This window comes from Lagopus muta, chromosome 2 (assembly GCF_023343835.1).
Source record: "Lagopus muta isolate bLagMut1 chromosome 2, bLagMut1 primary, whole genome shotgun sequence".
NCBI classification, from domain to species: Eukaryota; Metazoa; Chordata; class Aves; order Galliformes; family Phasianidae; genus Lagopus; species Lagopus muta.
This window is the reverse complement of record NC_064434.1, coordinates 100,413,752-100,436,287: the sequence shown is the minus strand read 5'-3', so window position 1 is coordinate 100,436,287 and position 22,536 is coordinate 100,413,752. Positions and strand designations below refer to the sequence as shown.

Sequence of the window (22,536 nt, the reverse complement as noted above, 5' to 3'; positions counted from 1 at the left end):
CGTTATCTGTCTTGGGTGCACAGCCTGCAGTAGCATTCAGGATATATGTGCAATCTATAAGTAGGCTGAAACTTAAGAAGTTTGAGGGAAATATCAGTGATATTCTCATGATTTCTTCCCAGCTTATTGTTAGCCTTAGAATTTTTAAACACAATGGAGCCATTAGCAGAAAGATTGGAAGAAACACAGTTTCTCTCCCTCCTCTGACCAGTTCTAGGAATAACTATCCCGAGATGCAGGACTGTGGAGAGGATACCACATCTCCTTCTATCTGTGTTTTCCACTTTGGTAACTGCATCCATTTAGAAGCAGGTTCGACCATACATTGCTGCTTTGAAATCAAAGAATCAGAATCACAAAGCTGTAGGGGTTGTAAGGGACCTCTGGAGGGACCTCTATATAGACCAACCTTCTGCTAAAGCAGGTTCCCTACAGTAGGTTGTCCAGGAGGGTCTTGAGTGTCTCCTGAGAAGGAGGCTCCACAGCCTCTCTGGGTGGCCAATAAATCAAAGTTTAGAATACAGTAACTTCAGTACTTTCTGTGAATAGATTCCTCTCACCTCTTCTTGCTGTCTGCCTCCCTGAGGCACGCTTCTCTTTGTGTTTGGTTGTATTAAAAAACCTCTGCATCATCTGTTCCTCTTGCAGTCTTGTTTAACTGGGTGAGCTGATGATTTTCAGTCAGCTATCCGTTTTTCAAGTCCCTCAGAACACCAAGATTGACAATATTCCTGCCTTTTCTTAAAGGTAATCAAACCCTAAGACAAAGCTTACTATATTCTTCCCTTGCCCTTCTTCCATCTTCCCATTTACAGCTGCCAGTAAGCTGCCAGTAAGGGGACATAGGAAAATCTGCTTGAGAGGCAAAGGACAGTATGTGCCTTGTTTTGTAGAGGCAGCAATACCTACCCTGGGGTTGCAGCAGCCTGATAAACCTAACACACAGATATTTGGGACTTACTTCTATACATATGCTTTTGTTGTTGCTGTTGTTACTAGCCAGCAGCTAGTAGCTCTTAGAAAAAAGATTCTGCTGAAGCCTTTTGCTTATTTAATAGTCATTCCCCATGCAGACACAGTTTAGACTACCAAATTATTTGCCATACTTCTGCGCAACATCTGCTTTTTCCCCAACAATCTCCCTTCGTGTGCTGTCCCAACCCAAAGCTGTTTATTTTAGAAGACATAGACTGTAAACTTGACCTGATACAGAAAGTGCTCACTTTGTTCATTTGTGCTGCATTCTCCCATGGTTTTTCTCTGCTTACAGAATTATTCATTATGATACTGGATTCATTATGATACTGGATTATGATACTGGATACTGGATTCCACTCAATAGGAATTCCCATTCAGTTCCTCCTGGTGAGGACAAACAACACTATTTGTCCTCAATCACTTCACCAGATAAGTGAACACAAAATAGTTACTAAATCTCCAATTATGAGTGCTAAGGAATAAGCAAGAGGAGAAAGGAGAGGGAATATTCCACTACTACTTATCAAACAATCACTCTAACTATGCATTTTCATTCACTTGCTGTTGTGGGCAAAAGCAAATGTTTGGAAGGGTGTGCACACAAAGAATATGTGTGCTCAAAAAAAAAAAATACCTAGAACCTGAGCTTCACAGGCAGTAAACTAGACTTCCAGTGCCACCTCCTGGCTGTACCAGACACTGAACAAAATGTAGTATGCTAAACAGCCACCTTCATATCTTATTCCAATTCAGGTCATGGGCCTGAATGAAGTTCACTAAGACCATCAAGTTTCAAGTCAGCCCTGGAAAATCTATGCAGAATGAATGGACACATAGACACTGCCTCGTGGATCATAAATAAGAAAAGGTTTGCTGACCTTGTGCAGCTCCCTACGAGTGCATTTTAAAATGCAAATGAAAACATTGGTATTCTTCCTGTCCCTGCTTTTTATTCAAATGTGTTTTATTATAGTTCCTCACCTTGCAGAGGAAGAGCACTGACTCTAAAGACATCTCCAGTGTTATCCTCCCAAATATTTAGGAATGTCTGCCTTTTTATTGCTTTGTAAAAATTCTATTAGAATACAAAGATGGTCTATATAGTTGTTTGTTCTGTTACATGAGACTATAATATGGAAAAAGACTCTAGTTAATATTCGTCCTTTCCTTCCTAGTTTGCAACATCTAGCAATATTTCCTTCTAATGTTGGTTCAGGGATGGAGACAGATATTGACTTTCATCTCTATACAGAATTCTGCCTTTACTGCTCCATAAACTGCTCCAAGAGAATAATAATAATATGATGATGTCATGATTTATAAACACAATATAGGGTTTTTTTTCATTTTATATTTTTACAGTTTCAAAAAGTATTTGCTTTCAGAGATTCCTTTTATCTGAACTTCAACTCAGTAGCAAGACTCAAGGAGATTGTCAGCCTAAGAACATACAACCATTGGTTACAAGAGTCTGTAAGTAAAAAAAAAGGGGGTGGAGGAATATGAGTTTGGAGCTCTTATTACTTCAGATGTCCCCTTTAAATTGTCACCCATCAATATGGGGCACAGAACTTCTAAGCTACCTCAGTTAGTCAGGTCTTCCAGGTGAAATATGGGAATCATGCTGCTCTACTGTGTATCAAAAGGTTTACAGCAGTCCATTCTTCTTCATTAGTTAAGGATATTTCTCCAAGTGAAAGTATAAACTTAGATAAAAGCAACAGTGACTGCATTCTGAAATACACCTGATCTCTGCTCTGCATGTGAGTAACTTCAGATTCACTGGTAGAAGCACACTCTTTCCTTGGTTGACATGTGTGTGAAGAGGTGATGCATTTTTTAGTGAGATTTCTTTCCATGATAGGAATTGCACTGGCAGTTGCATTAAATGTATGTTAAATGACCTGCTAAAGAGCAGAACTAGCTTCCTTACATTTGTTTCTTTTAATTAGTTTGTACAGCATGTTAATCTTGGGTTAAGCTCTGGCTCATGCTATCTGTAAGATCAGAGTCACCCTTCCATGTAAGCTTTGCTCACCTCGTTTTCTTTATAACTGTTAACTCTTTGATGACTCATAGCTCACGAATTATGACAGATGACAAAGCAAGAGAAGGGCACTTTGTTCTATCACACTTCCACACAAATACAGTAAGTTTTTTTCTTTTGTCTCAAGGCAGATGGCAATTGTTAACATTTTCAGCTGGATAGAAATCTATATTTCTGGCCAGGTTTAATTTACGTACCTGGCATTTCATTGAAATTAAGTTACTTCCCACTTCCCAATAGAAAATAAATGATATTATATGCAACCCTAGTGACCTCCAAATGGAACCGAAACCTTTTAGGTCCCCAGTACAAACCTCTGTACTGTGTGCTAATAAGTAACTGGTAGCAGTAGATGTCTGTTATCATCCTTATGGATCAATCACATAAGGGAGAAACTCAATGAGCAAACTTGAGTGATATAGGATACGTACTTAATCACCAGGTAATACAGATATTTGTCAGGAAAGCCTGACTGCTTCTATAATGAAGAAAGTACAGACATAGAGTTGTATAATTCTGGTTCTGCTTCCTCCCTGCTTTTTCTCCCTTCCTACAGTTCTTTCCTTCCACTGATGTCAAGCCCTAGAACAGTCTCCAGTTTTTGCCCTCTTTATCTGCTTTACCTGCTCGCTGGCCCTGCTCCCCACTCCCCACACAGCAGTGCTCTGCCCTGCTTGGCAGAAGCTGCCAGCTGTGGGTGGATGGAGCTGCACACAGTCCAGCAGATGAGCTGGCACTGAGATGCTGGAGGACTGGAGAAGGTTTGCTGCATATGTCACCAGGCAGGAATTCAGCTGCCAGATTCTAACTAGATCCTGCTGAGGACATCCAAATTAAAATCAGAGTGTATGACTCGCCCAGTTCATGTGTTCCTGGATACGGCAAAAGTAGCTTACTTGATACTGGAGATGTTGCTTCTTACAAAGCCCGCAAGAAGTACAACTTCCAAAAGAAAGTACCATCTTGTTTGTAAATATCTTAAAAATCAAGATATTTGCCTGACTCCAATTTTCCTGTGTGCTGAATTGCTAATTTCAGATGAAATTTCTGAGAGAGGAAATTTCTCTGCTATTTTTCTCTGCTAACTTCAGCTGCAGAGAAAGCGATGACTGACAGACAGTTATAAAACAATTTAGATACCTCTGCACTGTCTGCCTCCTCTCATAGCAGCACAGAGCCTAATCATATCTCACTGCAGCATTACTCCCTTTACCTTCAGTCCTATAGAATGATGCACACAAAAGGCATTGAACTTCTTTCTCGTCTCCAATGGACATATCAGAGAAAAATGAACAAATGTAGCACAATATACACCTTACCAAAGGACATAATGTCTTGGCCTGGACACAGGCCTGAAACAGGGGGCCTCTAAATACTGTTAAGTAGCATAAGTCAGGCCTGTGCCCGCTGATATTCTTCCTTATCTGAGATGCTGACACAAGCTACAGATCATTCCCTGTAGGCAGCCTGGACACAGCCACCTTGCTTTGGTAGCCACGTGTCTTTAGCTGTGCCTTGCCAAGTTATTTTGCTTTATTTACTAGGAGAGAGAGATTCAAATGGGCTCATAACTACAGAAAAAAAGTGGCTGTGATCACCCAAGGAGATGATGAGACTGCAGCTTACTTCTCCTTCCACTTATCATCAGAGAGAAAGGCCAGTGGTACTCAGGTCATTAAACTTCCCAAGTAAGGCAGTAAGATCACCTATATACCATAGGAGTTCTTAAAATTGTAACAAAATAATCCAAAGGTCATTTTTATACTCATAGGAAGAGACCATAAAGATAGCATATCAAGCACATTATGGCAGGAGATGAAGCTGAGGATCACTACCCAGCTGATTCAATAACTGTGATTAGCATCTGCACCTCTTCCCATTTTGTTCCTATTATGATATCTTGGCAAAATGCTAAGAACAATTTATAAGGAAAAGGTTATGGATGCTGGCAGATGGGCAGACAGGATCACAAGAGCTTGAACTTGAGGAACAGTACCTGCCAGATTCAAATAAAAAACCTTTTGGAGCAAGGGAGCAAGTGGGGAAAGATTAAAAAGAACAGACTAGCCTGGACAAGTTAAGACTCCATAGGTAAGAATGACAGCAGGAGTTTTAGATGTCAACTGCATGCAATCATAATGTGAGCAATAGTTAAAAAAAGGAGCCTTCTAAAATGACCAGAGGGAAGAGCAGACAGAGCATCAAGGAACATCTTTACAAATAGATAACCCTCACAGAAAAGGGAAAAAAAAAAGGAAGCAAAAAAAGAGAGAATTATTTACCCAGGGGGAGGAGTGAAGAAAAGACTTTAGTCTGGCCATCCAGAAATGAATTTAAACCAGGGAATTCAAGATTCAAGTACAGAGAGAAACTTTAAAGCTTGCTTCTGGAACGCAAATATGGTTCAGACTGTCATCATTCCTACCTAAATCCAATGACATTGGTGGAACTGATGACTCGTGAGTCTTTTAAGAGGAAGATACACAAACTTATCAATCACAGAAGAAAATTTAAAACAGATAAAAAAAGGAGGAAAGGAAATAAGAAATACACAAAGGAGGAAAAGAAATGAGAACCACGTAGCTGGCACCACCAGTCACAAATAAGTCAGACCTACAAAACCTGGAAAACATGAAAAGTACTCAGAAAATACACCAAAAATTCTTCTAACAGATACTGTGCCCCTCTTCAATTAGGAGGAGAGCTCTGAAGACCTACTGCAGAAACCACAGAATTACTAAAAGTGGAAATAAAATGCAATAAAATAAATCGATTGAGAATGATAACGCTCTGAGAATTAAAACAAGTGCATTCCTGCCATTGGATCATTCAGTTTAAATTAGCTGAGGTGAGGCAAGACTGCAGCCAGATCCAAGACCTAATGCTGTGCTGAAATGCAAATCCCAATGAGCAATTACACAAAAGCTCTTACTAGGCAAGTTTGGGGGAAACCTTAAAAATAGATTGTAAAGAATAGCCTGACCAGAAATGAGGCAGCAGTGTGTGGAATATCAATTGCTATGCCAGGGGGAAGAAATGAAAAGAATGCGCTAAGAATGTCAACTGTGACCCTGCTGTGAGACTCTGGCTCCTCAAAGTGTGCAGCAAGGGCAGCTATGCTGTGAGGTACCAGCACACACAGCAGAAGAAAAGAGCGAGACATAGAGGTGTGTGCTCCAGGACTGGGAGAACTCAGCTGCCACAGAGGGCAGGTCACATCCACAGCCTGTCTTGGAGGCTTGATCTCTCTCTTATAGCCACACAACATACTATGAAAATCAAACTCAGCATTCTGCCTCACTGATTTTGCATAGGAATAAAGATTAACTCCTCTTTCCAGTCTTATTTAGCATGCTAACAGTTTGAATTAGGTGAAGTAGACTGTAGATCCCAGACACAGAGGCAGAGGATTTTTGTGGACTTCTGCACAGACAGAAGACTCAAACTCAAACCCACTCATAACTTGCTAGCAATCACAGCTTCCTATATTTGTTTTCTCAGGAGAAAAGAGGCAAGCATGCTGCTTTGTTAACACTGCAACAACACAGCTTCTTGTAAGGAAAGGACCATATTCTTCTCCAGCACCTCAGTTTTGCATTTGGGATTCAGGGGAAATAGCACTTGTGTTCCTTTCAAGAACATTTTTACTGTAATACAGTTAAGAGAGAATAAAAATGAGACACTGCGCTGTAGCTCAATAGATGTCTACCTCCTTCCCAGTGCTAGGCTGCAGTGCAAAATACCCAGCTGCAAACTCTGTAACCTCATGGACTACCCTAGTACAACATTAAGGACACAGCCTCAACTCTGCAACCTTCCATGTGTGCATCACAGCACAGCTCTGATGACATGACTGCATAGCACTTCTAAACTAATACAATATCAGGCAATTTTGCTTCTACAGCTTTATTTATTACTTTTGAGTCTGTTGTCTCTATTTAATCCTTTCCTGCCTGGAAGAACATCACTCCATCAGTGAATCAGCATCTCCAGAGAGGAAATGAAATGGAGCCACGTTCATAATATACAGCAAATAGCTGTCTTAACACTCAGTTAATGTTCCACAGTGGATTAAGAATTATTGTCCTAGTATTTCAGCTTAGTCCAGATTTAGTGCCCCAGTGGAAGAATTAAGGGGTAGATGAAACAGTGCATGTAAAGCTAGTTTCCAGAGCAACAGAGGAGCATGTTTGCTACCTCAGAAACTAAGGCAGGTACGTAAGAATCAGATTGTGGTTCCCCTTCCACAAAAGCTTGAATAAGAGGAGAAAAATGTATTTGGATACCACATGGGATTTGTAGTAGTACTATAGGAAAGCAAAGATAAGCTTTAAAAAAAAAAAAAAAAAAAAAAAATCTAATCAGTTCAATTGTAGACAGACTACTGCCTCCATAGTTAGTGCTTTGTTATGTATCACCCATAGGTAATTCATAGATTGGCTACAGAAGGCTGATGCACAAGTCCTAAACTTGTACTCACAGAAGATCCCCCTGAGAGGTGACGTCTCCAATTCAAGAAGGATTTTCTCTCAAGTCTGTGTCTCTGTCCCAAGAACATTCTGTCAGCCCCTGGCCACTGCAGCTCCCTTCTCCTCATGCAGGTCTCTGATGACAAAGTGTTGTTGAACTTTGTATGTTCTACGGGACTCTGAGCTGTAAAGCCCAGAAAGAAATGCCCCCTTGGAACTTCAGACAATTCTCACTCTTCTGCAGCTTCAGTTATCAGTTGTGCAACCATGAACTCACATAGCTGACTCACTGCTCCTAATCTATTTCCTTCAACTTAGCTTTTCTTTGGCAATATTACCACCCTCACATCTCTTGCTGACTGAACACCAAACAAAATTAAATCCTGATCTTTCTCCCTGACTGTGCCCTCTTATTTATTCCCTTTATTTTGTTACAGCTAGGATTCTGCCATGTCCCCTTTCCTTCAGGTAAATAACTAGGCAGTTCTGATCGTTGTCTGTACTGTCTTTGCACTAAATATCTAAGCACCAACGGTTCTCCTTTTGCAGTGTTTCCAAGACTCAGGGCTGATTGTACTCTTTCCCACTTTCACTTTATCTCCTGCCTAACATTATTTTCCCCTTTCTGACCTCTGACACTGCAGTCAACACAAAGCACAATTTCTAGATCAACCCCATACCCTGCATTGTGTTCATATCATCAACAATTACTTTTTGCTCCTCATCCTTGGTTTCCAACTCTGGCCTTATTTCCACACCTCTGCATTCCATAGTCCCTTTATCAACTTCCTTATTTATTTCTGTCCCTTACTTTGCATTTCATTCTCACAACATTACTGACTCTGAGCACCAAGTGTGATTAGCTTTTCACTCCATCCTTTTCTTTTTTTTCAAGCTGCCATGGCAGAAATATGTCTCCATTTTTTTGTTTTTAATTTTTTCACCCTATAGATCAGTGGCTCCCCATTTGCCAATGGAGTTTTCTCTGTTCCAGGAGCCATGTGCAATGACATGCTTACCCTATCTTCCTTAAAGTCTCTTGTCAAAACCTCTAAGAAAGCAACAGACATCATAAACCCAGAATAACCAAAATACACTGTGCCACTGGACTTGCTGTGAGAACTACAAGCACACATTTCTTTGTTGTGCTGCTAGAAAAAAACTACTCAGTAAACAGATCCAGTAATTGGTGTTAGTGAGCATGTCATGATATATGGAGACTGAGAAAGAAATCACTAAGTTTTAAACTCATTGTGAAAACACTTCCTCTTCACTGAACTACGCAGTTGAACCACCACTATCTCCCCAGTTCTGGGAGAAACAGACAGTGCTGCTGGATATAGTTTTACCCAACACAATGTGTTTGTTCCTTGTCTACCTCTACAGGTTATCTGTTTACAAACTGTACCAGTTATGTTTTATTTGTTATTCCATGTCTGCATATTGCAAACTGACACCAGGTGTCAATCTCAAGCATTCAGGGACTGTTAGCCTGCCTCATTCTAATCTGTCCTACAGAAAGATGAAGGGAATACAATTTATCTATTACACTAACATGCACTTTCTCCTCGAGGGTCCCTGGAGTGCCCAAGGCTCATGCTGTCTTCCTGTGATCACATCAGAGAGATTTCTTGTGGGTCAATTCCTAACACATGCAGGTGGTCATCTTTGAGCTTAGTTCTCTGAGTTGCTGCTCAGTGCCTCTCATATTGTTTTGTCGTGGACCTGACCTCAACCAGAAAGCAGGCTGGTAAATGTCTTTACAGAAACTGATGTTAACGGTTAGACTCTGGGAGAGGAAAAGGAATAAAGTGCATGTGCATATAGCTCAAGTCAGTCATACATCATTTCTGCTCTTATTTTCCACACTAGCTCGTGCCTCTTGCCAGAAGACTTTGTTGTCTGAGAAAATGGAGGGACATCCTTTCCTCATGGGGAGGCAGATAATGCTGCTAGTGTAAAAGAATGAAGTGGACTCTTATGAGCTCCTTGGCCTGTGTTTTCTATCCTCTGTGATTCATCTAATTAAGGTACACAGCCTGTAAAACAGGAGGCAATTTGGAAATTCTACTCATTAGCTGGATGTGAATGAGATTTTTTTTTCCCTCTTGCCTGTCTTCATTTTATCTATGGCAGTTCTACATGAGTCAGACTCCAGAAGGGTTCACGATTGTGTGGGTTGCCTCTGGCAAAGGCAGTAGCTTGAAAGTAAGAGCCTGTCTGCTCGACTTCTCTCCGAAAACAAACACAGAAAAGCCTATTCCCTGTGAGGCTGACCCAGCTGCCATGCCTTGCCTGCTTGTTGGGATACAAGATGATTAATCTCCTCCTACATAGCTCAGTACTTAAACCATATGTGAAGGGGGCACAAGGGCTTTCGGAATAAAGCAGGGGAAAAAAAAGACTTGTTTTGTTCTTAATGAAGAAATAATTTTCTTAAGAACAAAAAGCTCTTTGCAGACAGTGCTTATAAATTGCTTAATTGGAAATACACATAACAGTCCTATGAGGATTATCTGAGTGCTTCTGGCTGAATTAGTCAGGAAAGGAAAGTTATTTTGGAGATACTAATAAAACAGGAGGTTGTGAAGACTTCCGAGATGTATACAGATGTTTTATTCTAGGCTTTGCATATAAAGCTGATTTTTAACTTATTGGTTTGGAGGGTTTGCTGATTAGGTTGAGGCAGACAGAAGTAAATATAAAGGGTTAGACCCTCAGATTAAAGGGCTATAGCTCCAGAAAGCTATACTGATTTTTGTTAGCTATCAAGCAGTAAGGCTTGCTGCCACTGTCTAGGGAACCATATGAGATTTAATCAAATGTGCCAGAAACACAAATAAATGCATCTTTGGCAATACCTTTCATTGTTCCTGATGGGTATCAGCCTCCTCAGCAGTACTTTTTCTTTCCGTGACAGTTATACAGGCACACAAGCAGCCTTCCTGTCCTTCTACAAAGTTTCCACCAGAATGGAAATGTTTTCCTTCATGTCCTGTCCCACCAGCCTCCTGTTCAGAGAGGGAGAAATGAAGTTCAATAAGGCCAACTGCAAAGTACTGCACCTGAGTCAGAGCAATCCCAGATATGTTTGCGAACTAAGAGAAAAACAGATGGAGAACAGCTCTACTGAGAAGGATTTAGAGGTTCTGATGGACAAAAAGCTGGACATAAGCCAGCAGTGTGCTCTTGCAGCCCAGAAGGCCAATTGTATCCTGAGCTGCGTCCAAAGAGGAGTGGCAGCAGGGAGAGGTGATTGTTCCCCTCTACTCTGCCTTCATAAGGCTCCAGCTGGAGTACTGTGTCCTGGCCCGGGGTCCCCAGTGCAGGAAGGATATGGAGCTGTTGGAGCAGGTCCAGAGGAGGCCACGATGTTCAGAGGGCTGGAGTACCTCTCCTATGGAGATATGCTGAGAGGTGGGCTTGTTTAGCACGGAGGAGACTCTGGGAGACCATGCTGCAGCCCTCCAGTACTTGAGGGAGCTTATAAACAGGAGGGAGACCAACTTATTGCATGTTCTGATACTGATAGGACAGAGGGGAACGGTTTTAAGCTAAAAGAGGGTAGATTTTTTATAGATAGATTAGATGTTAGGGGAAATTGTTTTTCTCAGGGGTTGGTGAGGCTCTGGCACTGCTGCCCAGAGCTGTGGATGCCCCATCCCTGGAGCTGCCCAAGGTCAGGTTGGATGGGCTCTGGGCAGCCTGAACTGAGGTTGGGGCTGGGTGGGCCCTGAGGTCCCTTCCAACCCAAGTCACTCTGTGATCCTAGGAGGTGGTGACTCAGCTGCTGCTCTACTGCTGAAGGCAAGTTCTAAAAGCTGAGCTAACATTGTATCAGGTATGAGAAGAATAAACACTTAGTATCCTTTAACCTGGGATATCCCAGAGCGACAGACCTTTAGAACATCAGCGAGGATGCTTCGATGACGTTGCCAACTTGGCAAGAAAACTCAAGGTCACAGAATCACAGAATGGTAGGCTGGTTTGTGTTAGAAGGGACCTTTAAGGTGATGTAGTTCCAACCCCCTGCTGTAGGCAGGCACAGCTCCCTCTGGACCAGGCTGCTCACAGCCCCATGCAGCCTGGCCTGGAATGCCAGGGAGGGGGCATCCGCAGCCTCACCGGGCAACCTGTGTTCATGTATCCTTAGCTAAACTACCTTCGTTATAACACCAAAAATCACACCTATAGGCCAGTAAGACCCTTCCCACGTGAAGACCCCTCCCCTGAGCAAGCCTAGTATAGAAGTACAGAGGAAGCACGGAAAAATTACTAACTCCGTAACTTCGGGGTTTGCATCTCCTCCACCACCTCCATCACTGAGCCGCTGAGGGCCGGGCGGGGCCGCGAATCGTAACGGCTGCGGCGCGTGCCAACACGGCCGCGCGCCTTCTCAGCACCGACAGCGGCCGCCGCCGCGCGCCCCCGCCGACGGGCTCGCGACGCCATCTTGTGGCCGCTCCGACGCCATCTCGCGCCGCCCCTTTGCCCTGCTTTGATTTTGCTTGGCGCGCAGTCAGCAGATGAATGAATGAATGAATGAAATAGATAGTCGTAATCATCAGTAGCATTTGCACAGATGTAAGGACGGCGGTGATTTCACTAACTGTGCTGCAGCTTTTGCAGCCAATGAGCGGGGAAAGAGGTTTTTTTGCGTTATGCCCATGTAGGGATGATGGAGCAATGGATGCTCATGCCACGGTGGGAGGGACCTTCTACATCTAAACACTAGTTCGTGTGCTCCAAAGAACACAAAGCACAGGTCTGCTTACAGAATTTGGGAACTGTGAAAAGACAGATGGATGATTTAGTATAGGAAGGTCTCCTTGTCTTCCCTGACCCCAGTTAGTGCTGCTTACCTTGCCTTGAAGTTCATCAGAGTTCATCTGGATTTCTGAGTGCTGAGGAACACGTCTTTAAATAGAAATTTAATTTCAGGAGAGCTTTTCCTATCACTTCTCTTTTCCTTTCCTCAAATCTCAGTTTATGCATGGAATATAATTTTATCCCTGTCTGTCACCATTCAGGGCAGCTGTGCCATGCAATCTGGTGCAGAAATAAGCCAAAGCCAGTAGTTATCACTGACTGAAGCTCAGTTCTACCAACATAAGGAGTCCTAGAAAAAAAGATTTGATTAAGCAATTGTCTATACTGATAGGAAGTTCAGTATCTGAAAATGTATGCATCACAGCAGAAAACATCATCTAAGACCTGTAAACTCCGAAAAAGAGTCTGTTACAGTGTCACCACCTAACACTTTCCAGGCAGTGGAGCAGTTATTTTTGTCCCATAGTTGCTCATTTTCTGCTTCAGTGAAAGCCTTAAAATCAGGAGAGTTTCTAAAATTTTATCTAGATTTCCCCTTCAATCTTACCGTGACAGCAGTTTCTCCAGATTCAGCATTGTAACAACATTGATCGAGAGCCTATAAGTATTTCTTTCACAAAGAGAGTCTAATTGTGTTGCATAAAATGTGAACAAAACATGATAGTGTTCTTCATCTGGACAGTTTTGATATGAAGTAGGAAAGGTTGTCCAACTTTTGTTTATCCCAGTAGCAGAGACAGACCTATCTATAATAAGGATTTCAGGTCTTTGTATGTATTGCTACATTTTTTAAACCTAAAATCTAGGTTTTCAAATCTTTAGTGGAAAGACCAGCTAGCCCGGTGTAATACCATGGTGAGGTATTCATCTGCTCCATTGGCTTCCATTCTACCCAGAGTGGTACTTCTGCTCCTGGGGAGATACTTCTGGAAGCACGACTTTGCAGGAATCATCAAAATCTTCTCATGCATAATGCTTTTTCATTCTCACTCTGTCAGAACTTTTTTTCCTTTTTTTACTGCAGAATATTCTTTCATAAAAATTGAATTGTTTCTAAGTGGGTAGAGTATAAAAAAGAGATACAGTGAACGTAACGTGTGTGGATTTTCAAAAAGCTTTTGGCAAGGTTGTGTTGATAAGTCATGAAGCTGTGCAGGATCACAGGAATTCTTTCATGGGCTAAAAGCTGGTTACAGCAGAGTGTGGACTTAGTGGTCCACATGGAGAAGAGCCAGCAGTGTGGTCCTGTAGAAATAAGTGTTGGAACTTGTATGTTTAGTATGTGACCAAAGCTGGAGAAAGAAGTGAGCAGAAAGAAAAATATTAAAACATAAAAATGATTCTATTATTTAAAAAGTATTTTGATAGATCTGGATCAGTTTTCTTCTCTGTAAAACATAGTTCATGCCAATTCTGATAGTTCGAATTTATATTTCAAATCAGAATTGAACAAATATTGGCATTTTTGGTGGAATAGAGACAGTCAACTCTAGTGCTTATTTTCTTTTCTAGTGCTTGTCAACCTCTTCTATTTCACAAGACTTTACCCTTACCATATTACCAAATCTGCTAACTTTGCACCAAAGAACATCTTCAACAACTTAAGTTAGAAGCAACTGTGGAAAGGAGGTATACCACCTGCCTGGTTGCTCCTTCCCATTACCACAGCCTCTACCCCCCTCGTGGCCCATCCCTATCCCTGCCCTGGTGTGACAGCATTATGACACATCTTGCTCAGTCAGGGGAAGGTGTAAGGAGAAGGTAAGCAAGAGCAGCAAGATCTAACAGTGTCTTCATTAAAACATCTCTCCATATGAGACACAGACCATCTGACCTCTAAACTGGCAGAATGTGGATGGAAAGGACGTTGTATTGGCTCAGGTTTGAGACTGATACCTGACACTCTGTACCAGAAACCCAGCTCTAGGAGAAAGTGTCGGGTAGCTGGCTTCTGCACTTCATTTTTTTTTCTTTTCCTTTTTCCTTTTCGTGGCTTGTATCGAAGTTTGGGATTCTCCACTATTTCCCTATTTCTGTTTCACTGTAGGAGATGCTTCCCAGAAGGAATCTTGCTGTACTGCCTCTCCCACTCCTTTTCTCTTTTATTCCTCCTAAATTTTCTTTTGTCAGACTGATAACTCCAGGATAATCATGCCACCCTCTTACAGCTCTGTGTGAGAATCTGCCCATCTGATCACATGGGTGGGCATAGCCAACGTATGACCTTCTCTCTGTATGTATTCATGGGATTCAGCGACAGCTTTTCTACTAGCAGTAAACTTCTCTAGAGCAGAATATGAACACACTTTATGAGGGCTGGAATTGGAACTTAGTCTGGAATGTTACCATTGATTTTACAATGCAAGCGGCCTCTTGGAGTCACCCCAAGAGAAACTTGGCTTCTTTTCTGCGCAGCTTCCCAAGTGCTAGAGACAACTGTGGGTGTCTAGGGAGCTGAATCCCTTGCAGGCTGCATGCAGTTGTCCCTATCATTCTCTGAGTGTGGTGGTGCAACAAAATGCAACCTTGTCTTTCCAGAAGGCCAGACAGCTGCTGGCTTGTGTGGGATGCATTCTGTGATTCTCTGCGTGGGGTAACTCACCCAGGGAGGTTATCTGAGGTGTGGGCAGGCCTTCTGTCACTGCATCGTGTGATTCTGAAAATGCTTCCCCAGCATAAGGGAACACACGCTTTATATTTCTCTTCAAATACCTGTCTTACTGCTTGCTGCTGTGTGGGCTACAACTAACTGCAGCTGTAAAAAGACTGATAGCTAGATGAGTCTGGCTCTGATGGATCTGTCAGCCCAGCTCTCCGTCAGCTGCAAGAGCCACTCTCTACTGTTCTGGTGGTCAGCCTCAGCAGAGCTGCCAGGGGACAAGAGAAGTTGGATCAGCTTCCCATTCTCAAGGACAGGGAAGGCTGAAACCAATAAGCCAGAAAGCCTGCATCTCTGGGGACCGCGTTCTTGAGCGTGGAATAGTTGAATCTCCCACTATGATAGAATAATATAGTTTTGGTCTTAAAGTGAAACAATTCCCTTCTCTGCATGAAACCAATGACTTAGTATGCAACAGCAGGCTGACGTACTAACTCCTGTGGTTAAATCATGTTCATACTAGTGGAGGAGATCTATGTGTGTATGTGTGCTGTTGACTGGTGGTAGAGTGCATGTCCTGTTAGGATTTCATCTGCAATATTTTGGGTAGCTTATTTTGGCAAGGCAGCAGAGGAGCTTGCACAGATGTCAGCAGGTTCTGCACGGATGTCAGCAGGTTATTAACCAGAGGGAGGTGGCACAGAGAGTGCAAGGTGTACATTTGCCCATGGACCCTCAGCAATGACCTGCTTTTACAGGACAAATTGGAGTTGGCACTGGAAGCCTCACTGGGACCTCTTTCTTTACAGAGTTAGAAACCCTAGGCAGGGAAGGAGCTTGCCAGCACTGCTGTAATCCTATAAACAGCTCTATCTTAAGTTGCTGTGAGCTGAGCTCAAGCCTAAAGGATAAAAATCTCTAAGAGCAATTACCACACACTCCTAATGAGCCTCTTCTGATTCAGCTCCACCTTGCAGCAGGTCTGTGGGATGTAGGTTCACTTCATCACTTGGGCTATCCTCTGTCAGCACGGCTAGATATTGCAAGCCTGGAAAATATTATGTTCTGATCACATTTTTGGAGGTTGTGGCTGAGCAGTCACATTGGAGTCATCAAACACCAAAGCGAAACAAAGCAAAAGCAGCTCATGGTACTTTTGACCAACTGTCTAATAAAAGACACATCAAAAGTTTATACTGCAAGTTTATTACAGTAATACAATCAAATTAAATAATTTTCACAGTTATTATAGTGGGGTATACGTATATATATATATATATATATTATTCCCAGCACGCATTGCAGTCTGTTTCTCTTTCGTCATGCAGTGAGTAATGAATATACAATTACATGAAAGATTGTTTTCCCTAAAAAAGAGAAACCAAAATTACAAAAGTATGGCTTTGTAAGAAAGTTGTATCATATAATGAACATTCATTTGTACTTGGGCATGGAACATTCAGTCGTAATCAGTAAACAACAGCATCAGTCCCTGTCACGCTGAAGCCAAAAAAAGCCAAGGGAACAAGGAATAGGAAAGTGCCCATCAGTGTTAGAGAATGTCTGTATCTGTATACATTCAAAGTATGAAAAATGTAAAAAAATGTTTTTGGGGATTACGTACTACTTTTGTTTGTAAGCTGAAGTCAGAGTCCTGAAGAATGGGTGCACAGATTCTGTTTTCTTTTATACCGGCAAACATCAGCAGTGGTGCATTTGACTTAAAAAGTGTTACTTCGGGTGTAAAGAGATGCAACTGAGGTCAGATTCTGGCCTGTCCTCCCTGCTAATGGTGCTGCAGAAACAGACAGAAGCATAGGATTAAGAAGTCGTAGGTGGCCAAATTCTGCTGTCAGCCCAAAGAAAAGATGGAGATACACATTTAAGATATTTTATTTTAAAAAGCAATTCAATAAAATGTGTCCACCGTCACAAATCCTTCGTTGGATGACTGTTGGCATGCAGAAGCCCTCATGCTTGGTGCTTAGGGATAAAACACCTGTTTCAGAAGCACAGCTGCTGCCTCTTTGCCAGAGAAGAAATATCCTTACCTGTTAGCAGCACGATGCTTAGGACGCAAACTTGTTTCATTAGAAGGCTGCTTTCTTAAGGCATTGGTCACCGTTGTGTACATGGAAAGTATTGTGTGTCAGTTGTGAGTTCTACCAGAAGAGGGCAGACACAGACACACATGTGCGCATGTACACACACACACACCCATAGACCCACGGAGCTCACTGAAATGACACCCATTGATGTGGCAGGAAAACACATATACACATCAGATCCTTACGGTGCTACTCTTCAAGACTGAAATTTAAAAATGTAACCTGCAGAGCCAGCCTGTAACCCAAAGATGAACAGACTGTGCCCTTTTCTCTTTTTGCCAAGTCCTGAAATAAAGATCTTAGCTACTCTTACTCAGTATGTTTATACACAAAATGTAAACATCACTATGTAGCACCAAGCACCTTTTTTGATTAATAAAGTCACTGACATATTTGTTGTGCAAATACAGGGATTTTTAAAGACTACTGACCATCAGTTGCAGGAACAGTGGAAAAAATACAGGATTTACCTGGCTAAACCCTGGCTCGGAAAGAATAAAATCAATGCAGACAGGACTGAGGTAGATTTGGCTGTATCTGATGTAATGACACCGTATAGGTAGGAAGATGAATGGGATATCCAACTAAGAAGCAGGTCACTGCAAAATAAATCCTCCTGCAGAAGGACATCCCACTCTGCACTCTTGGCATTACAGGTGATGGAAGCACCAGAACACTAATGGCCCTAAAGTCTTGCCCAGTAGAACGGTACATCAAGGTCAGAAGGTAGGTGACTGACTGGGGCCCAGTGAGTGCTTGAGCTCTTGTTAAAATGGTCAGGAAAACAGATGTGACAGGGCTTTGGTGTGACCTTTCCTGTGTGGGCAGCTGCCTGTTGGTAGTCTGAGAACATCTGAGCTTTTATGTGCTGGCCAACAACAGCCAGCAGTCTTCTTCTAGGCTGTGATAACAGACACAGATATCCTCTGGCTTGGCTAATGGATAGAGGGTAAAAACTCATGCACGCATACAAAGCATTCTGTGTGCTACAAAGCCACCAGAGAGCCTAAATGCCTGAACTATGACCTTTGTGATGATCCCTGGCTATTACAGTCAACAAATAATCCTTGAACCATTTCAGATGCTCTTGTTCCTATTTGATTGCTCTTGCTCTCTGGACACAGACGTCTGCCTTATTAGAAAGTGCCAGTGTCGGTAATGCCAAGAATCCCCACCTGCATCATTTGACTTCTAAGATGAACAATCTTCCTCTCCTCCTTCCTGTCTTTTCTGAAATTCTTAGCAACACAGCTCTCACGGAATCAAGCTAGTGATTGATGATTTACCTTCTCTCCTTTGCTGGCAACTCTGCTCCTGGGGCCTAATTACTATTTTAATATTATCAATCTCCAGCCCACACGGCCTCTCGCCCACTGAGATGAGGTATTGCATTGCTAGCAATGCACTGAGCACTTCATAGTTGCTCTCAGCAGAGTGCCTGCTTTGTCTTCTGCCCCCAGCACTGCCTTTCTGGGGGCTGCCAGGGCAGAAGTGGCTCAGCCACTGTTTATTATGCAAATCTGCCCTTGGTTCCGCTTTTTGTGAAGCTGTGACAGCCTCTCCTTGCTAGTGGTGCTGCGGCCTCTCAGCAAAAACCTTGTCCAAGATTTACCCTGAATTTCTCCGACACCATTTGTGCCCTCCCTCTTACACAAGGCAGAATAGAATTAGATGAGGAGAGCAGGCAGGGCTGGGAGGACACCATGGGGGGGTGGGACTGCAAGGGAAGAAGTTAACCCTTTTCTGTCCCTCTCACTACTCTTAGGGCTGGGCTGGCATTTTCTTTGTCTCACCAGCAAGTCTGCATCGTCACCTAGCACAGCACACCAGGCACTGGCACAGAACTGCTTCCCAGTACCCGGGGAGGGATGTCTGGGAGGAATGTCCCCATGTCTCCAAAAGTATCTCCCAGATAGCTCTTGTCCAGCCTTGCAAGAAATCTCTTCTCTCTTGCAAGAAATCTTGCCCTGCAGCATCATCAGTAGCCTGACACATGCTGGTGGTGCTCTGAACAGAGGGAAACCATGTGAGCTGATACAGAAGGGTGTAGCTCTGGTACAGCAGTCCTGGCACAAGCAGATAATGTGTGGAGGGATCTTCTCTGTGCAGCAAGATTTGAATGCACAGGTCTGTTGCACATCCTTTCATAGCCAGAGCCTTTCAAAATGGAGCTTGTGTCACATGGCATTTTGCACCAAATTTATTTAAAGAGATCAGCAATTTATACACTACTGTTCAGAACAGATCTGGGAAAATGTGTGACACTGCTTCATTAGAGCAGAGGGTTGCACTTACAAAGAGAGAGGACGTTTGGTCCAAAATAAGAGATATTCCTGATGAAGGAGTTGGGATTCTGCCACTGCTCTGCTGATGCTGAGCATGGCCAGGAGAGCAAGACCAGCACCTGAGACAGGACTCTGCCTGGGCAGGGCATCCTCAGCCCTGCAGAGAGACTGCTCTTGGAAAGCTGCAAACACACCCTGCCTTCAGTTCCTAGGGAATTCAATAGAAACTTGTCTCCCAGGAGCAGGCCTTCTGTCTGGACTTGAGTGGCAAAAACACTCTGACAAGTGACAACTTCTAATGCACGAATGTCACATCCTAGCTTAGGGTAACTAGCAAACACAGGTCGTTCTGAGACCCACTGGTAAATAGAGGTAATGAGCTACATCTCTTTTGGAGACACATTCATCCCTAAAGCACAAGTCAATGATAATGTCATTCATGAGGGATGAGGCTGCCAGTGGCCCTGCTCTTACTTGCAGTTTTTCACTGGAGAGCAAGAAAAATATTACCCTTCCCATTACACACCTTTGAGGAGGCATTTGGGCTGGAGTTGCCTTCAACCCCTTCACTCCTGAGTGAGATAGGATGCTTTCCATTATTTCTTCTGTCCGTCCCAGTTTCCACATAGGAATAAACACTTGGTGGTCTTATCTAAATACGCATAACTCCACACTATGACCCAATGCTAAGTAACTCATTAAAATGTACTCTGTAAAACTGCCTCTACGTCTCTGTAGGATCAGCCACAGACTTTTTGGTTATTACTAGATGATGCTGGATCATTGTTAGAAAGGAAACCTGATGTTTCAAATCCTGTTCATACAAGCGGTATTTTTCCTAGCTCTGGTAGAACACAGTTTCATAGTTACACCCTTTGAAAATCCTACTGTGCAAGTTGTTTCTTTTTACTCAGGTGCATTACACAGGATACAGTTATATTGGGAATTCAGATTCACTGATACCAGCTGACAGCTAAAAAACCCCAAACATAAGGCAACCTCAGCTACAGTTAACTCTTCACATGCACAACGAAATAGAAAACAAGGAAGGCTTTTGCCTTTAAAAGTGCCGTGCCTGCAATCGATTAGAAAAAAACACAGAACTCTACATTTAAAATCTTGTCACAAAATACTGGATTTCCCAGCATAGCCTAGTAGGACAAGTATTAAAATCACAATAAAACACACAGATTGGTGGGTGCCCATGTCCCCTAAGTTGCCTTTGAAAATCCAAGACCCAGCGAATAAAGTCAAGGAAAAACATTTACCACATTTTTTGTCGATTGCTTTTTGCCATAGGATGGTAAGGGCTTTAGTGCCTGAGGTATAGGTAGTTCCTGGATGCTTTTAGGGAAGTGGGACGGAGGCAGAGTCTGGAGAATAGTTTGCATAGCTTGCAGATATAAAGAAGCAGGTGCGTTGCCCACCAGGCTGTTGAATTTCTCTTCCCCCAGCAAAGCTGTCCAATGCTCCGGATGATCCTGTAGAACTTTCCGCATCTTAAACTGTGGGTTGGGCATGAAGAGCAAGAGGTAGTCAAGGCAGAGCTTCTTTGTTGCCATGTTGACTTTGGAGTCCCACATCTGTTCCAGGATGACGTCCAGCGGGGTAAGCCCTTTACTGTCCTCTATCCTGGGAGAAGCTCCATTGCCGAGGAGGATGAGGACTGTCTCCGACCTCAGCAGTTCACAGGCGAGGTGCAGGGGTGTCTTCCCATCTTCTAGATGAAAGCAGCCAGTCCTGTTGATGTACGAGTTTAAGCTGGGGAGCTTGTGCGCGATTTTGATGATCAGCCCCAAGATATCTCTCCTGTCATATGTGACAGCCATGGCCAAGTGAGGAGCAGAGGATGGGCAATAGCAGAAGTGTTCTCCGGGTACCTTGAGAGCCTCCTCTGGAAAATGAGACAGCAGATACTGAGCATAAGGCAGGTGGTTATGCACCACTGCGTAGAGAAGGGCTTCTGAAGGTGAGTATGTTCTTAGGCTGGCATTCTCCTCCCAGTAAAAATACTCCATAGTTCTCATGTCTTCCAGCATCCACACAGGCTTGTGATCTCTCACAGCCTGGTAGAACATATAGGATAAGAACTTGCAGTGCCTGCTCTGATCATCCTGCATGCTGGCCTGGTTGCTGGCCATGGCTCAGCAAATAAAGAGCAGCTCCACGTAAAATCTCTCCAGACTGTACGATCTGTGCACTTGGAATGCAGATCCCGATGCTGCTGCAACCTTCAGGCTGTCATTGCTGCCTGGACTGCACTAGCTTGAATGCATGGGCTGATCATCTCCACCCATTCATTGTTTTTTCCCCTCACTGCAGTGGTTTTGTTTAGGTAAGCACAATCCCACAGGCTCGGTTAACCCATGCCATGCAAGCAGCTGGTTAGTAAGTACATCCTGCTCTCTGCATAGTGTGGGTTACTGGAACGCTGTCAGAATGCAAGTGATTTTATACACACGCAGCTACAGAGAAGGCAGGGAGAGACTAAAATTAGCTTGAGAGGTGAGGTAGTTTTCTGTCTGCATTTCATGTCTAACCAGATCAGCTTCTACATCGCAGTAAGTGTGATAGTAATTTTCATCTATTTTTTGCATGTTGCTCTCACACACAGCTTGTTAAACAGTAAAAATATATGTTGCAGCATAAAATGCTCCATGGCTGGTAATATAGAGGATGATATACTCATGAAATCAAGGGAATGGTAGCTGTACTATTAAGAGGGGCTCCCTATTTTATAAATAATGGTATGGCTGGCCAATTAGGAGACGCTGATGTTAATGGATTGTCTGTAAGGCATTAGTGATATTTAAGATCCCAACATTAATCTCCGCAGAGAAAAGAGTCAATCAAGATGTGGAGCAACCATGCCTGGAGTCATAAAGCATATTGCTCGATTTAAATGCCTGCCTTTGTTTAGCAAGGAAATATCTGAAGTGCCTCTGTTTTGCACAGCAGGTACATAAACAAATTTAATGGCCAAACCACAATTGCAGATGGAGAGCTTTGATGTAAGCATTTCTTACAGTGGGGTCAGAGTGAGCTATAATAGGGGGAAATGGACGTAAGCAATCTGACCTGAGAAATGCCCGGTAAGACGACCAAGGAGCACAGCCTTGAGGGCTGCTACCTATAGGATGAGGCAAAATGACCTGACCAAAATTATATTCATAGAAAAGAAATGAACACCTCCTAAACAGGAGGAATTCCATGCATTTTA

The 22,536-nt window shown here is 43.0% G+C and overlaps 1 protein-coding gene across 1 annotated transcript; it reads right to left on the bottom strand.

Annotated features, from left to right (window-relative positions):
• Nucleotides 1-16,167: 16,167 nt before the first annotated feature.
• LOC125689085 (ankyrin repeat domain-containing protein 9-like) lies at nt 16,168-21,722 on the bottom strand. Its single transcript, XM_048935890.1, has 2 exons — nt 20,585-21,722; nt 16,168-16,718 (listed from the first exon to the last, which is right to left on the bottom strand). Exons 1-2 carry the CDS (start codon nt 21,455-21,457, stop codon nt 16,710-16,712), a joined length of 882 nt encoding a protein of 293 aa, XP_048791847.1. The 5' UTR covers nt 21,458-21,722; the 3' UTR covers nt 16,168-16,709.
• Nucleotides 21,723-22,536: the final 814 nt, after the last annotated feature.